The following is a 17,086-nucleotide window of genomic DNA, read 5'->3' on the forward strand; positions in this document are numbered from 1 at the left end:
CATCTTGTATTCTTTTGGGCTTGATCACAACCACTCCAGCTCCAGTATACACAACATAGACTTTACGTATTTAAGCCATGGAAACTTCAAGATGCATAGTTGATTTGGTAATTTGCCTAAGGCTGCTTTGTAGGGCCCCTGTTTTTCCATGGACCATAATTTATGCCAATATCACAGAGGACATTTATTTTCCTTTGAGGACACTGGGCTTTACCCAAGGTCCACGTAATGGGAGGCAAAGGGCAACTCTTTAAAAAGCTAATCAAAGATTTCAGAAACTTATTTTTGGCTATAGTTAACTTTTGGATTACAGAATGATCCCCCAGCTTTTCACCTCAAATAAGGCAGCCCCTAGTGCCTTAAAATTGTATATCTCTAATTTCTGGTGAAATAGCACTTGATGTTGTTGCCTTATAGATTTGTAGCACTACTGATGCATAGTGATGTCATTGTAGTTAACATTTATGCAGCTGGGGCATCCAGGACATATTATGTGTTAGTTTGATCCCCCCACGCCCTCCCATCCCAAATATAGTCAAAATCAGTCTCACCTTCTACCTCTAGCTCTGTTGCCCCTACATTTAGTGTGATCTTTCAAGCATTTTAAGGAATCTAAATCATTTTCTTTTTATTGGAATTCAGCTCCATACCTCTTTTATTGCCAAAGCTTGTGAAGCAACCTAGTAATTGTTGCAACTGAGGGGGAGGAGTTAAATATTGTGTGTATCAGCAATAGAAAGACTGGGACCCTAAGCCCTCATACTTTAGGTGAGTCCCTGATGTCTGTATCTAAATAACTCATCACATTTATTATGTATAGGCAAAATAGTTTAAGGGCCACAACATAGCCCTGCTGCACCTCCTTCTCTAATTTTATATGGCTGGTTAATTCACCATTGCTAGCTACTCTCACTTGTGCATAATTCTTAGTATACAATTAAATCAGCATTTCCAGCAAGTTGTACCTGAAAGACTTTAAGGTTTGTGGCTTTAATACTTAAAATAAAAGCTCATGTTAATGTCCTCTAACTGAAGGCAATACCACTTTATATATATCAAATCAAGACATTTCGCTCACATGTTCTTAATATTTAAGTTGTTTGCTATTTTCTAACCCAGGAGTTTAATTTCTCTTAAAACGTCCATAACAATTACTTTTTCCACATAGGATGAGACACATTTTTGATTGATGAACATCTTTGAGAGTGATCCTTATCTAATTAAACTATGTTTTAGGTGGGACTGTGCCGTACAGCCGCAGAAGACTGTATTTGTTTGTGGATTGCATGCAGTTGTAGACATGTCTGCATTTCAATGTGTATCAACCCAGTTTGGGTGTTAGGCAAATTCTCTTGTAAGATAACTGTTTCACAAAAATGTTGTTAAATAATCCCAATTTCGTTTCTTCTGCACTGCAACCATCAAGTATCCAAAACAGTTGTGTTCCTTACTCTTACATGTTTGACTGGGGAAACCCCAGCGTAACTTAACAGTAAGCATGTGGTATATCCCATGGGGACAAACCAATTAAAACCACTTCTTGATGAAACCATTGCACCTTTCCACTTGCCCACTTGACTTTTGATGATATATAGAAGTGATTCTGTATTTAACCATTTAACATAATGCAGTGGCGTTGCAAAACTGAAGGGCGCCCCCTACATAGAACATCGAGTGGCTGTCCCCTCTGGATTCACTCAGTCTAGGTGCTGTGCTGAGAGGGCCCCCTAGAGCTCAGGGCCCCCCCTGCACCAGCTGCGGGAGGGCCTTTGTACCACTGGCCTAATGCTCACTTAGATCTATTCCATTTCATATGATCCCAATTACACGTTGTTATAAGGCACACTCTCATTAGGGAACTTTCCCTTGCAAATATTTATTTTCAAAAGGGTTTGATCTTGCTAGTTGATCGAATGATTTACACATTTGGCCTCAGTGAATTAAAACCATGCTATATCTGAAGCCTTCAAAACGGCACTAAATATACTAATTTAGTCCACACCACTTGTACTGGCCTTGCACTTCAGAGGCTTGTTGAGAACACAAAATGTCGTTATTCCTTTTTCTCTGGTATTAGATGTAAAATGCCCTTAAAGCATAAAATCCACATGCCTCTTAATGGCTGGCAACCTGAAGTAGAGTTTGACTTGCCATAATGTCAGATGTGAACCATTGTCAGCAAAGAGTTTGATATATAAATTGGCAGAACCTCTTCATCACTGCACCAAAGAATCCCCCAAAGAAAGTCAGTTAGTCACATGTACCAACAACCTCATGTCTTAGCTATCTGCTTTATTGCAAAGCCCACCTTCATTGAATTTCACTCTCTCTGAACCCCTTCTGACAAAATATAGATCTACATGAAACACTAGCAATGGCAACAGTGTTCCCATAGCAGCCTAAAAAATATTCTGTATTGAAATTACCCTTTCCTGGTACATGTTCTTTGCTTCCTGGTACATGTAATTTTAATCCTGCAGTTTTGATGCCAAACAAGCCAAGTCTGGGGGGAGCTCTAAAACTGATACAAGAACATCAGTCAGCAGCTTCTGGTCTGTTCATTGTTGAAAGTTATAAATCAAAATGTATTCTTTTCTCTTGTCGAACACATGCAAGAGATCTGGCTTTTGCATATTCAAGTACAGAAGTACGCTCTAGTTCCACCTTTACTTAGAGAAACTCGTTCAAGCTGCAGGTCCGGCATCAACTGTTTCAACACATTTCATTCCTTGCATAAATGTCTGAAGGAAGGGTGTTAAAAAATATTGTTCCCGATAAAACTTAAACTTTTTGGGGGTAATGATGAAGGTGGTGTTTGGGATGCAGCACACACATGAGCCTATTAATGTCTTCCACTCTTCAAGAACTATGTTCACTGGTAAACTCTACCAGTTGAAAACCTTTGTGAAACTGAGGCACACCCTAGTCTGCAATATATGGAGGATGATGGGCTGGTTATTGTGGTGGCAGTAAAGCGCTATGATTTCTACTCACATTCTGCTGACAGTGCTGACACCCTACAGCCAGTCTCTTTATAAAACTGAAAAGTCACCCATTCATGTGTGGAGACTCTAGCTTTTAGGAGGATAAGCTAGAAGGAAGGAACGGTGACCCACCTGGCAGAGTGTTGGGAGGCACTGAAGGGTTTCGGACTTCAGCATGACCGACTGAGAGCAGGGACTGGTTGGTGCCCGGCAGAGCACTAAGGATCTTCTCTGACAGCAAAACTCAAAGGCATTTCATGTGCATCAACATAAAGGGTGAGTGGACAGGTAGCGGTCTTGTCTCAGATGGTCCTCGTGTGGATACTGAAAGGGGCCTGAATGCGCCAACTTGATGGCAAGAGAAATTGTTGGTGTTTGGAAAGCTGGAGCTGGACCGAAGTGAAGCAGCTTTAAGCAAGCCAAATAACCTGGGGCGCTACTGGTGCTACAACTGCACTAATACAAAAGTCCTTCAAAGTGGGTTCCTTCTTATAGAAAATTGGGGGAAACAATGACGGAGTTGAGTTGCAGTGTAGGGGGGAAAACCCCTAACAACTGCTTCTCCAGTTCCTGACCTGATGGATATATGTCGAAGCAGGACATTGAGGTCCTGAAAAATCACAGGGATTGAGGAAGAATTCTTTACTCCTGAAAAGATACCTTAAAACATAGGGAAATGGTGAAAGGCCTATCTGCAGCAATGCCCACTACTCAGTTTCCTGCTAACTGTTGAGAAAACTACTGACCCAACCCTGTCCCTCAAATGAAAACCTTTCTACACTGTGAGTAACTTGTCCATGCTTGCAGTAAGGGCATTCCCTTTAATCTTTAATGCAGTGGAATTGGAAAATACTTGTAGAGAGTAATCTCACAATTGAACTAGTGCACTACGCTAGAATCGCTAAAATGTTAATCAGTTGACCTCCGCATGTATTTTGCGGTCTTAAATTTTTTTTTTTTTTAAATGCAATTGGTCAAGCAAATTAAAACCTATCCTAATATTATGTTTGTTCTTTGTCTTATGCACTTTTCATTGACTATGTTTAGAAGCATCCTAAATGACTATACAAGGTTTGCATAAATACTTTGACTAATGTGCACAAAGGCCCACAAAAATATTTTGGTCTTTATTAATATTCAAGATTCTTAGTTGACCAAGATATTGTACTTCTGTTTGTACTCTTTGCCATTTCCATTTAAGGTCCTTTTGTAAAATATATTCTCTTAGGTTAAATTTCAGTGTTATGCCTCACTTATTGAAAAAATGAGTCTAAAGAACGAAGCCCAAATGTGACATGAAATAAAACAAGTGCTGACTGTGATTCTTAGCATAACGTGCAGTAGCTGCTGGCGCAGCCTGATGTTAAATCACCAACAAAAATGTAACCAAGGCCTGACAGCTCCCTGAGGCAAATGTGAAATATAGGTAACAACAAAAGTTTTAGAGCCTTTTCCCAGCATTAAATATTCCATGTGTTTCTAAAGGTTGTGTTCTTGCAGGTACTGGAATAATGTTGAGCTACAAATTAAAGTTGCTGTTCCCTTGAAGCCAGTGGTTAAGCGCTATCTCTAATAGTGGCCTTCAAGACCAGCCGTAGTAGGGAAGAGAGGTTTATAACGTTCCCATTCATCCATATTTGGGGTAGCAATCAGTACAGCTGTATAGAAAGGTGTTTGCAATTTTCCCCAACCTTATATCCTCTCAGTGCATTATATATATTTTCAACATACTTAGCCATTAATCCGTATGGGACTATCTCTTGGATACTGAGCATATTTATTTTTGCCTCATAGCTCTCAGATTATCATACATTATTTAAAGAATTTGTTTTGCAGCATCAAATAATTCTCGGTATGTCTTTATTTTATGTCTAATTCAGTGTTTAGAATAGTATTGAACTTTCCACTCATATTACTGTCTGAGAATCTAGTTTGCTGTTTGTGAGCAAAAAGCAGCAGTTAGTGACAGAGAATGTACTACCTGGGACCTGAAGAAGGAGGTTTATATATGGTGATATACTTAATTACTAGCAGGAGATCTAAGTAGCACACACTAGATCCAGAGTGGCAGAGTGCTGCACAGAAGGTGATGTTATAAATTAAAAATTACTATGTAGATCCTCCATAAATTACAAATAGTGATTAGCACAAAGATATGAAAGTGACACTAGCTCTCGATAAATAGTGGGTTTTGTGACTAATATGGGTCACACGGTAAACATGAACTACTTGGTTGTGGATGGTAATCAGGTACTATAAAAATTCTTCTGCGGTGCCAGATCCGCAAATGCAAGTCTCCAAGTTACCAGATGAGTTACTTAGGTGCTAAACCGCTACACCTCAGATAAGGTTGTCCCGTTACTTGGTAACTTGACTTGTAAAAATTTCTAAGTCAAGCCCAGTGCTTCTAAGAAAAAAGATTCTATGCTTTTAAATCGCATTTACAGTCTTTTTCTTTTGTTCCCTTTTCAGCTAGAAAAGGACCGGATGGTGTGATCCTACCTAATGACTACTGTGACTTCTGCCTTGGGGACTCCAGTAATAACAGGAAGAGCGGGCAGCCGGAAGAGCTGGTCTCCTGCTCTGACTGCGGGCGCTCTGGTAGGTCCTTCCTCCAGCTCACTACCCCCATGCTTGCTTCTTTCCTGGGTCCGTTCATATGCCTAGTTTCACCCTTTGTCATCATGTGTTATTTGTGTGTTTTTCCTTTTCAAGTTCAGCACAATTTCTTACATGCTGTAAAAAAAAAAAAAAAAAAAAAAAAAAGTCTGATTTCATTTTTCTTCGTTGAGACACTGAGTCATCAATAGCTAGGTACTTTTGACAAAAAGTTATATTAGTAACGGTAAATTGTCCAAATATATAGGCAACAAATCTGATATTTGTGTTTGATAAGTCTCTAAGGGCCAACATGATTAATCAAGAATATTCAGAATTGTAGATCTGAAAATACATATTAACAAGTCTCTAAATTTGATATAGAGGATACTTGAAAGGTAACGTTGCATTACAGGTCTGTAGACACTCAGGCCCTCATTACAACTTTGACAATCTTCATGGGTGCCCAAAGACAGCCAGTGTTGGCGGTCCGAAGACCTGCAGTATTAGGACTCGCCCAAGGATTTCTGCCAATTTAAGGGGAGAAATCCAACACCGTCAGCCTGACTGTCGGTGGTTGAGAGGCAGTTCCACCGCCAGCACCGCTATGTCAAAAGGACTCCACTTGCCGTATTCTGAGATGTAATACGGTGTGGTGCTGGCGGTGGAAACGCCAACACGCATCCTCATCCGGGATGACTAACTCGCCCAGACAGGTAGGTGGACCATCAGAAAAGTGCGGGGTGTTGTGTGCATGTGTGTGGTGTCTGCGTGTGGTAATATGGGTGTGCGTGAGTGCATGTGTGTATGTATGTGTGCGTGGAAGGTGGGTGTGTCTGAATGGAAGCGGAGGGGAGAGGGTGTGTCGGGGTGCGAGTGAGTAGGTGTGTGTACTGGGATGCATACAAGTAGGGGTGTTTGTATGGGTGTGTGCGAGCGAGTGGGGGTGTATGTCTGAGTGTGTTGATGAGTGGGGTGGATGTATGAAGGTCTAAGGATGAGTTGGGGGTTAATGTATGAAGGTGTGCGGATGAGTGGGGGTGCATGTATCAGTTGTGCCGATGAGTGGGAGTGCGTGTATGAAGGTGTGCGGATGAGTGGGGGTGCGTTTATGAAGGTGTGCGTATGAGTGGGGGTGCATGTATGAAGGTGTGCGGATGATTGGGGGTGCATGTACAAAGATGTGCAGATGAGTGGGGGGTGCGTGTATGAAGATGTGCAGATGAGTGGGGTTGCATGTATGAAGGTGTGGGGATGAGCGGGGTTACGTGTATGAAGGTGTGCGGATGAGTGGGGGTTTGTGTATGAAGGTGTGTGGATGAGTGGGGGTGCATGTATGAAGGTGTGCGGATGAGTGGGGGTGCGTGTATGGAGGTGTGTTGATGAGTGGGGGTGCGTGTATGGAGGTGTGTTGATGAGTGGGGATGCATGTATGAAGGTGTGCAGATGAGTGGGGGGTGCGTGTATGAAGGTGTGAGGATGAGTTGGTGTGTGTGTGCTGGCGACAGGAATGAAGATTCCTGTCGCCAGGTGTGTCACCGGCAGGGTTTTTGTGGCGGTGCGACCGCCACGAAAAGCCTAGTGGTGTGTCGACTCTTAATACGGCTGGTAGTGTTACGGCTGCCGCCAGGCCGGAGGTACTCACCTCCGGTCTGACCGACCGCCTTGGCTGTATCGGTGGTGTTGTGGGGGTTTGGCTTCGGTCAAACCGAACACAGTCATAATACGACGGTCTTCACTGCCAGCCACATTATTTAGAAGCCAAAATGTGATCTAATCTATGATTTCAATTTTGAGTGTTTTTTAAATTTTTTTAAATTTTTTTAATTTAATAAACTAGTACCCAAGATAGCAATATATTTTGTTATAACAACTACCTATGTTTTTTCGGCTCCCATTGGTTGAAAATTCTTAATTCATAGGAAATAAATTATTCACTTAAATTGCAAGTTGCCATCAGGGAAATCTTTCTAGCGCATGACTATATATTGTCTTATTCTATGTCTACTACACATGATTTTTGATTACGGTTAACCTCTGCAGATCTTCAAAGAGGACCAGAGAAAGTGTTTGTGAGTCATGGCTTTGGCCAATGTTTACATAAACTGGATATTGCACTCCACATAAACTTGTCGTCCTTTTGAATGTAAGATTTTCCAAACACTGCTAAACGTGCTCGTAAACCCTGCGCTGCAATACTTGGACTTATGAATTCTCGTCATCTGTATATCATGCCCATGTAATGCTATTGATTGCTTCAGGTGACATAACAAGCCAAGTGGATTATTTAAAAAAATCCGAAACACAGATGCTAATCCGTGGTTATAGTACATTTCATTTTATCCTTAATTTTTTTGCTGTTACTGGAAAATGTGCTAAAATGTGTAAATTATAGTGCAGATTTTAAAACCACTGTGATTTGTGCCATAACAATAGACAAATATTTAATGTGCGTCTTACATTTTGTAGCCATGGATGATTTTGGCGGTCTCACCTAGTTCTTTATGTTTTATGTTTGGCCTTAGTTGAATATATTTACATCTCTTCATAACATACGTTTTAGAAATTAGCAGTGAGCCAAATAAAAATACTTCTCCACCAACTTTAGAAATTCCAGTGTAGTACTGGGCCTGAGTAGGTGCCACTATCGCCTAGTATCAGTGCACCTGGAACCAGAGCTGAAATGATGATCTCCTCGCTACACAGTGGGAGGATGGTGCTAGTTAGTGATTCTTGCTTATTTATATGTGCGTTTATTTATTCAGTTTTCCGTTTTATTTGCAAACAAAAAAATAATATATATGTACCTCAAGGATTCTGGATAATATTCTTTCTTTTTCTTGGAACTGTGTTGACATTTTACCAGCACACTTTTGTATATTTTATTTTAAACACCTCTATAAAATACCCTGCATTTTAATGAGAGCTGACTTCCTGTTGCACAATGTGGCTACAGTTAATCTGATTCATTAAATGGAGAGACACGCATTGTCTGAAATCTGACTTCCCTTCATGAAGTGGCTAAATCTTGCCCCACTAAAAGTAAATTTATGCTTAATTTTCCAGAAATGCTGATTGAAAGTGCTGCGTCTGTAGCACTTTTACCAAAGTTGGAATGATTGCAAGTTGAGAGGAAGATGGAATGAAGCTTTCTCATTTCTGTTTGCCCACCCTAACCATGTCTGTGCTCTCCAATATCAGAGATGTTTGACTCAGGAAGCGAGAGAAAAAATGTGTTCAGGAAAAGTGCACAAAATGCAAGTTCAGAGGGCTTCTGAGCATTAATCGCTCAATTGCATCTATAAAGATATATTTCCTCTACCGTTCAGCAACAAACTGATTGCTATATGTGATGCGTGCCGGCTACCAATGCATGATTGGTACTGGACGACCTGTCAATTGTTACAAAATCTACAGTCATTATTGAAAAAAAAAAAACATCTTCATAAGAATGTGAAAGAATAAATTAAATTGAACTTTTAAATTAGAACGCTGTTTTCTTAAAGTGATATGCATCAGTGCGCAATCTCCCCATGAAAGGTATCGTTTCCTTGAGCACGTAAAAGTGAGGAGCACTTACAGCTAATGCTCGTGGGCTTCACAAACATTGTATGTTTGTAGGTGTGACTATTTGTGTTTGCATTTCACTTGTTTGTGGTGGTACTCTTGAAGGAAGCTACTCAACCCAATCATATATCACAGCAGTCAAAAGAATACAACAAAGAATGTAATGGAGTCAGGGTGTTTACCAAGACTGATAAAACTGCTGGGAGTGGCCCTGGAAGAGCTTGCTGCTGGGAAATTGTAACTTTAGTGGACAGTTTTAGAAGCTGTCACGCTTAACTTCTATCTCTGTTGGATGTTTTGCGTATCTTGGAACAAGTGACTTAAAAGAAGTACACTTATGTCACCTAAAAAGACCTTTCCTAAATTTAGTTTATTTTCACTCACAGTGTTAACACAACTCCACTCTAGTCAATTATGTCAGCTCGTCTGGGTGGAGACGCATTCTTAGTTTTGACACAATCACTATAGAATGTGTATTTTTTAACTTCTCTGAGCCCAGCCTGACCATGTAAAATGCTGATGTGCGGAAAAATCTATTTTATCCTCCTTAAACTTTATAAGTTCTTTAACTTAGATACTTTCAAGTGATAGAACATGATGTAAATATTAAATACAACTCCTACTGACTAACATTTCCACTCAGTTTTAATGTGTTTTGTTTCTGTGCTTTTTCTCATTGACAGGTGAAATTTAAAGCTATTAATTATGGGTAGCGGAGGGAGCCCTCCTCCCCCCAAAATATTGCATTATTGCATTTTCAGATCCTTCAAAAGACAAACATTCAATAGACTTCCAGTCAAAAGGCATGTCAAAATTAGACCCACTAAGAAACTGGTCACGTATGTACTTAATTGAAATGGGCATGATTGAATCCCTTAAAGTGAGGAAGTGAACAGTATATTGATAAACAATTAATTGAACCCCATCAGTAAGAACAACCAACTTCACAAATGCTCTGCCAAAATCTTTAATTCTTATTCAAAATGTCAAGAATCGTCATACTTAGTAACTTCACCACAACTTTGGAGATCCTTTCCCATGTTTTTGGAAATCCATTTCCATGTGTAACCTTACTGTTCATTTAGCAACTTTTGCATTCTGCACAATTTCTATGGAGGACAAGTGAAGTTCCTTCATATCTATCGATGTTCTGGGACTGAATTAAGTAGATATAAGTGGCAAAGTTGTCGGAAAAGCTTGTTGTTAGTGGGAAAAATCTTTTCATGTATTGGCTGGCCTTTAGCTTGCCAGACTTGGTAAAACCCCTGGCTGTAACCCAGTGTTTGCACAATTGCAAGAATGTCTGGAATGCACCAGCACTGTTTTGTTCCATGTCATCAAGAATGAAACAAACATGTAGAACACCAGGGAAAAGCTCCTCTCACCACCAGACAAATGCTATTCCACCCACATTAGTATTACATTTTGGCAGTTGATAGTTTTTAATATAGTCAAGCAAGCATTTCTGTGTACACCACTAAGTGCTTATGGCTTTATACGATTTGGTGAATTGATCCAAAGGAGAAAATATAGGATAACGTCCCTGCTGTGTTGTGGCTTTCCATAATATTTATTTAATTTAATTGTCAACTGCACTCAACAGAGATGTGGATCCTAAAACTCAGTGCACAAGTCATTATTTCAGACAAAAAATACATGTTTGGCACGTGTGACTGTAGATACACAGGCTGTGCATTATCCTGTCATCAAGTGTTGGGCTTGGAGTTTTGCAACTTGTTTTCTTCAAGAAGTGTTTTCGAGTCACGGGATCGAGTGGCTCCTCCTTCTTGGTTATACTGCGCATGGGCATTGAGTTATTTGTTAGATTAGGCTTTTTGTCCGCCTTCTGCGTTACTGCTCCTTCCATTTTCACTCGAATTGGTTTGAAATTCTCTTTCCGTCTTTACTTCCCATCAACGGTATTGTAATCGATCATGTTTTCTACATCATAATCTCTATCGAGTCGGGTCAAATCTCAACCGCGATCCTTCGGGGTGGACCTTGCCCGGCCCTATCTCCATGTGTCCGGAAACATATGAAACCCTAATGGAACGGAAGCCGTTAAGATTCTGTCCTCTGTGCCTCCCCAAATTTCCACACATGGATCACCATCAAGTGTGTAATCTCTGCCTTTCCCCAGACTACAACTATGCCACCTGCAATGCGTGTTGATCGTTTTGATCCAATAAAACACTTCAGGACCAAAGAGCTCCCAGTCTGCAAATGACACACTCAACACAAGACAACACCCCGGATATTTTCAGGGATGAGCACGCACGAGAGGAGCTAGAGCAAAACTGGGCATTCTCCAACCAAGCCTTAGACTCAGACCTACAATCCGACATCAAGAACCAGGACATCAGTTTGGCGTAAGTCATGAGTAAAAACACTGCCCCTCCTCTTTCCATAAAGACAGTAAAGAAACTCACAATAGAGGTCCCTGGACCATCACTACCCTCGGACCATGGTCGGTCATGGAAACTTGATTTGGATGCCCAGCCCTCGGGATCAGCTCTGAGATCTGTAAAGACTGTAGCTAGGTTATCTGAATCGACCTCTATTATTTCTGTCTGAACAAAAGCATCCAAGACTTTGGAAACAAAAAGTTTCGGACTGACTACTTCGATGCCTTAAACTTCGGCACCGAAAAGTTTGGCAATGAACAGGAGTACATCATCTGTTAGAATCGAAACGACATAAAATTTCAGTCCCAAAAACAGCTTATCACAATCAAGAGATACAGGGAGATTTACCAAGGTCCAGTGTACAACCTTCCAAAGTCATGAATATGTCAAAAAAGGTCAACTGTTCCTAAGAAAAAGAACAAAAGTACAACAATCCAGGCACAGGTTCAAACCAAAACACATTTAAGTTTAGAAGAGAGAGCCCTCACATATCCAATGGATGTCATGCTTCATTATAGGGCCCGCTCCTCGTCAGACCGGCGCTGCAATGTCTGACGGGCCCCACAAGAGGGCACTTTGCCGGAGTTCTTAATCAGACGTGTGTGCCGTGACCTTGGGGGGAATAAATTTAAAACCCACCTCAAAAGAGAGCAGGAGAGAAAGAGAAGGTTAAAATTGGCTCAAGAGTCTCCGAACAATACATTTTAATTGGCGAGGAAGCCCCTTGTTCAATATTAAAAATGCAAGGGAGTGGAGACGAAAATTAAGTTCCACCACTCACCAAAAAGAAAACAAAGCTAATGTGGGCAATGTCCAATTTAGCTGATCTATACGGTCAACATGTTTCGTGCCCTAGATGTCCCTACAGATCGTATGGCCCTTCATCAGGACCAAAAAGAAAAAGCAATAAACAACTCCTAAACTACAAAATGTCCTCTAATCAGGTTTATGAAAAAGATATTACTTACATAAAGTGCTATACTACCTATAACCAAAGTAGGCGAACCGTCCCATATTAGAAATAGGGTTTCTTGAGACAGAACGGCCTTTTGGACTCACATCACTTGTTTCGACATGGTCCCTTGCCGAGGACCTACCCGGCGGCCGTCCTCCCGAAAACAGCTGAGTCTGACCATTCTTCAGTTTCATAGTTTCCAATTGAGCCTATTTTAGAAACTATGGACGCTAAGCAGCGCAAAATTCACATTGAAAAGAACACAGACAGAATTGTGGCATCTCTCACTTTCCCTGTAAAGAAGAAGCTTTCTTTTCAAGAGAATCTGGACACCTCACCTCCTCCTAAAAAGCATCAAGAAGAAAGCTTCTACATCTGCAACAGCGGCTCCTCTCCCCGCTCTGCCTCCATCTCCCTCATCTCCACCTCCTCTTCCTCCTCTACCTCATTCACCTCATTCTCAAATTGAGAACTTTTACACACCACAGTGCTCTGCTGTATATAGTAGGGAAGATATAGCGGAGGTTCCACAAGACCCTAACCCCTGGGATACTTGTAAAACCGATCATATTATAGATACAGACCCAGATCTATATCCTGCCTAGCCCCTCCCCAGCCAGAGGACGCCACTGACTATCAACAAGTAATAGCTAGGGCTGCTGTCTACCACAATGTGCAATTACACAAGGAGCCAATAAAAGAAGATCTTCTATTTGATACCATCACCACAACACACAGACACAACACACAGAGACCTACACTTCCTCCCTATGTTACCAGGAATGCTTCGTCATGTGAAAGACATTTTTAAAGAGCCTGTGCGTTCCTGTATAATTACACCTTGGGTAGATAAAAATTATAAGGCAGTTCCATCTAACCCAATATACATCCGGTCACAAGTCACTCCAAATTTTATTGTCAATACCGCAGCCAGGAAAAGAGTAAATAGCCAGGCAACTGGAGAGTCTCTTCCTCCAGAGAAGAAAAAAAAAAAAAAATTGATGCAGCAGAAAAAAGGATTGCTGCATCAAGCAGCCATTCATTGGCGCATTTCTGATTCCCAGGTGCTGCTTCCAAGGTATGATAGGGCACACTGGGTCGAAATGGAAGACATTCTTCTACATCTCCCAGAAGAACACCCTAAACGTGCACAGCAAATTGTCTCTGAAGGTCGGACAATTGTAAATAATTCAATTAGATGTGCACTTGATGCAGCAGACAAGGCTGCACAAGGGGTCAGCACTAGTATCCTCCTTAGCAGCAATGCCTGGTTAAGACGTTCTGGATTCAAACCAGAAGTCGAACAAGCTGTCCTCAATATGTCTTTTGATGAAGAGCCCCTATTTGGGTCCCAGGTTGACTTCACCCTCAAAACTAAAAAAAAAAAAAAAAAAAAAGACTAAAAAAAAGACAGTGACACAGCTAAAGCCATGGGTGCATTACAAAAATCGACCAACTCAGAGTTTTTTCGCTGCTCAATGTATAGGGATGGCTACAGAGGGACCACATCCTCTGATCATACCAGCTCACAGCAGCGTCCAGCCTCTTCTTCCTACTCTAGAGGGTTTTTCAGAGGAACATATAGAGGAAATAACTCTAAGGGCAGAGGAAAACCACCAACACTCGTGGTTCACCCTCTGCAGCCAAACATTGACCACCTCCACATTCCCCCTCCTTATTTCACTCCAGTAGGGGGGGCGTCTTCAATTTTACCACTAACAATAGACAGAGATAAAATCGGACCAAAGGGTCCTATCCATTATCCAGCATGGTTATTGTCGAGAACTTACATCAACACCCCAAACATTCTATCTTGCAGACAAAATGTCGACAGAACATCTCACTCTTTTAAAAGAAGAGGTACAATCTCTACTGTTAAAAGAAGCAATTGAAAATGTTCCCATACAATATCAAGGAACATGAGTATACTCCATCTACTTTCTCATTCCCAAAAAAGACAGCACTCAGGCCTATTTTGAATCTCAGACTACTAAATCAATATATTCTCTCGGAACATTTTCACATGGTTACCCTTCATGATGTAATTCCATTACTATAAAAAGGCGACTTCATGACCACTCTAGATCTATAGGGTGCCTACTTTCATATTCCAATTCATCCTGCACACCACAAATAGCTAAGATTTGTAGTGGCAGGACAACATTATCAGTTAAAAGTTCTACCTTTCGTATTCACAGCCACTCCCAGGGCATTCACCAAGTGTCTAGCAGTAGTCGCAGCACATTACAAAAGGCAACACATACACGTATTTTCTTTACTAGGGCGATTGGTTGATCAAAGCCAACACTTTTTAAGTCTGTCAGGCTCACACTCCCACAGTAAACCTTCTTCACAAATTAGGGTTCATGATTAAACACCCTAAAATTATACCTGCAACCTCTCAAGATTCAACCGTATCTAGGGGCTATACTCAATACACAATTGTGGCTTGCTTACCCCAGTCCAAAAGGTGTGCACAATTTTTGGGAAACTTATTTCCTGCATTGCCATCGTCCCTCATGCCAGACTTCATATGCAGCCCCTACAACAATGTCTCTCTCGTCAATGACGGCAAGCTCAGGGTCATCTTCAGGCTCTAGTTTGGTAGATCGCACAGCTTACATCTCTCACCTGTGGTGGAATTCCACCAGTCTACTCAAAGGGTCACAGTTTTGTTCCCCAAATAGTTCTCACCTTGGATGCCTCCCTTACAGGATTGGGGGCTCATCTCAATAACCTCACAGTGCAGGGATCATAGGCCTCCAGTCACCAGAATATACTTGGCAATGTTTTGGAACTTTAAGCAGTCTTTCTAGCTCTGAAAGCTTTTCTGCCTCTTTTAATGCACATATCTGTTTTGACTCACAAAGACAACATGACAGTAATGTATTATCTACCAAAACAGTGGAAGTGGGGTACATGCTTTCTGCAGTTGTCTGTTAGCACAAACATTCTGAAGGTGGGTTCATCATCACCACATTCATCTACTGGCAGAATGTCTCCCAGGGACAGACAACGATTTTGCAGACCTGCAAAGCAGGACGCGGCAACAAGTCCACGAATGGGAGCTCCACCCAGTAGCCCTTCAAAAGAGGGGAACACCTCACATACACCTATTGGCCACAGCGGAAAACTCAAAATGCCAAAACTTCTCATCCTGGTTCCCACACCCCCAATTCCCTGTGGATCAACTGGTCAGGGATATTTGCTTATGCTTTTACACCTGTCCCGCTCATTCCATTCCTTGTGGGCAAACTGAGCAAACTTCTCTCAAAATGATCCTGGTAGCACCCACAGGGGCTCGCCAGCCTTGGTTTACAACTCTACTGGATCTATCCCTAGTACCTCACGAGGGACTCCCCAACAGAATGGACCTTGTCACACAAAATTTACAACAGATAAGACACGATATGTGATATGTGACTGAAGATGGGTTATGTAATACTTTTAAAGTCATTTTTACGTTAAAAAAAAAAAAAAAACTTGAGTGTTCAGTAAAATTGGCTTAATAAATGTGATGGCGGATGGGTAGAGCTGGGCATCCAGAAAAATATCTAGGGTATTCTAGATCTTTTGTTCACATACAGTGCATTCACAAAGTGTATTATTTTTGTTTTGTTTTGCGGATGGTCCTGTCCTTACACAAGACTATGATTTTTAAGATTTAAAAAGATATTGTCTTCTTGCTGGATCATATAGAAAGTGTTCTGCCTACCTCTGCACATTCTGCTGATAATTGAGAAATGTGTAGCCAAGGTACCCTAAGATTCAGCTGTTTCATTTGATAGTTACAATTTGTCTGGAGCAATTGACAGATTTATTATTATCAAGTTTAGAGCGAGTGTTGTGAACCAACTCATTACTAGGCTTACCTTGCAAAGTAAAGGGTGCTGGGTTTTTCAAGTTAAACCAAAATATAATTATTTGGTATGTACTGTAAAAGGAAATCCCATGTAATCGCTGGCTGAAGTCATATTGCTTTTTAAAGATTGGCTTCGGTGCAGTATTTCTGTTGAAATGTTTCCATTCAGGTTTTTAAGCAAATGCGTGTAGTGCATGTGAAAGGATTGCAGGAATCTTTATTTCAATTAATCTCTCCTTTCACCTCCGATGCTTACGTTGATGCTGTGTAGCCCCCAGTGGCGGCCGGCAGTTTTAGGAGGGAGGGAGGGGGCGGGCGAGAAGCACAGTCGCACTCATTCTTTCACACACACACACGCACGCACGCACATCCATTAAAACGCTCATCAACATTTAAACATACGCGCACGCACCAAACATTCGTTTAAAAAGATCACACACTTACCTTCAGCCTCGGAGGTCCCAGAAGGGTTGGGACTGCTGCCTTCCCTCGCTGGAAGACGCTTTCCTTGTCACCCAGGGGAGGGCCTCGAGGCACCTTTGCTGAGCCGAGGAGGTCACTCCCACAGGATCTGTGACCTCTTCAGCCCAGAAAAGTTCAGCTCAGGCAGCCAGGAGCCTGCTCCCGGCTGCCTAACCTGAACACGAAGAGTGTCTGTCAGGCTGACCTTTGTTCAGCCTGACCGGCACTCTCCATGAGGGGCAAAAGGTGGTGG

The 17,086-nt window shown here is 41.5% G+C and overlaps 1 protein-coding gene across 4 annotated transcripts in view; it reads left to right on the top strand.

Annotated features, from left to right (window-relative positions):
• DPF3 (double PHD fingers 3) overlaps positions 1-17,086 on the top strand; it is a 367,266-nt gene that overhangs the window by 322,590 nt on the left and 27,590 nt on the right. For all 4 annotated transcript variants that reach the window (XR_011198857.1, XR_011198856.1, XM_069208948.1 and 1 more), the window contains exon 9: positions 5,457-5,585. Coding sequence is in view for 2 of the 4 variants with exons in the window: in XM_069208948.1 (XP_069065049.1) it covers positions 5,457-5,585 (129 nt within the window). In the remaining 2 variants the exon portion in view is untranslated. The remainder of the gene's footprint in view (positions 1-5,456; positions 5,586-17,086) is intronic.

This window comes from Pleurodeles waltl, chromosome 9, assembly GCF_031143425.1.
Source record: "Pleurodeles waltl isolate 20211129_DDA chromosome 9, aPleWal1.hap1.20221129, whole genome shotgun sequence".
In the NCBI taxonomy this organism is placed as follows: domain Eukaryota; kingdom Metazoa; phylum Chordata; class Amphibia; order Caudata; family Salamandridae; genus Pleurodeles; species Pleurodeles waltl.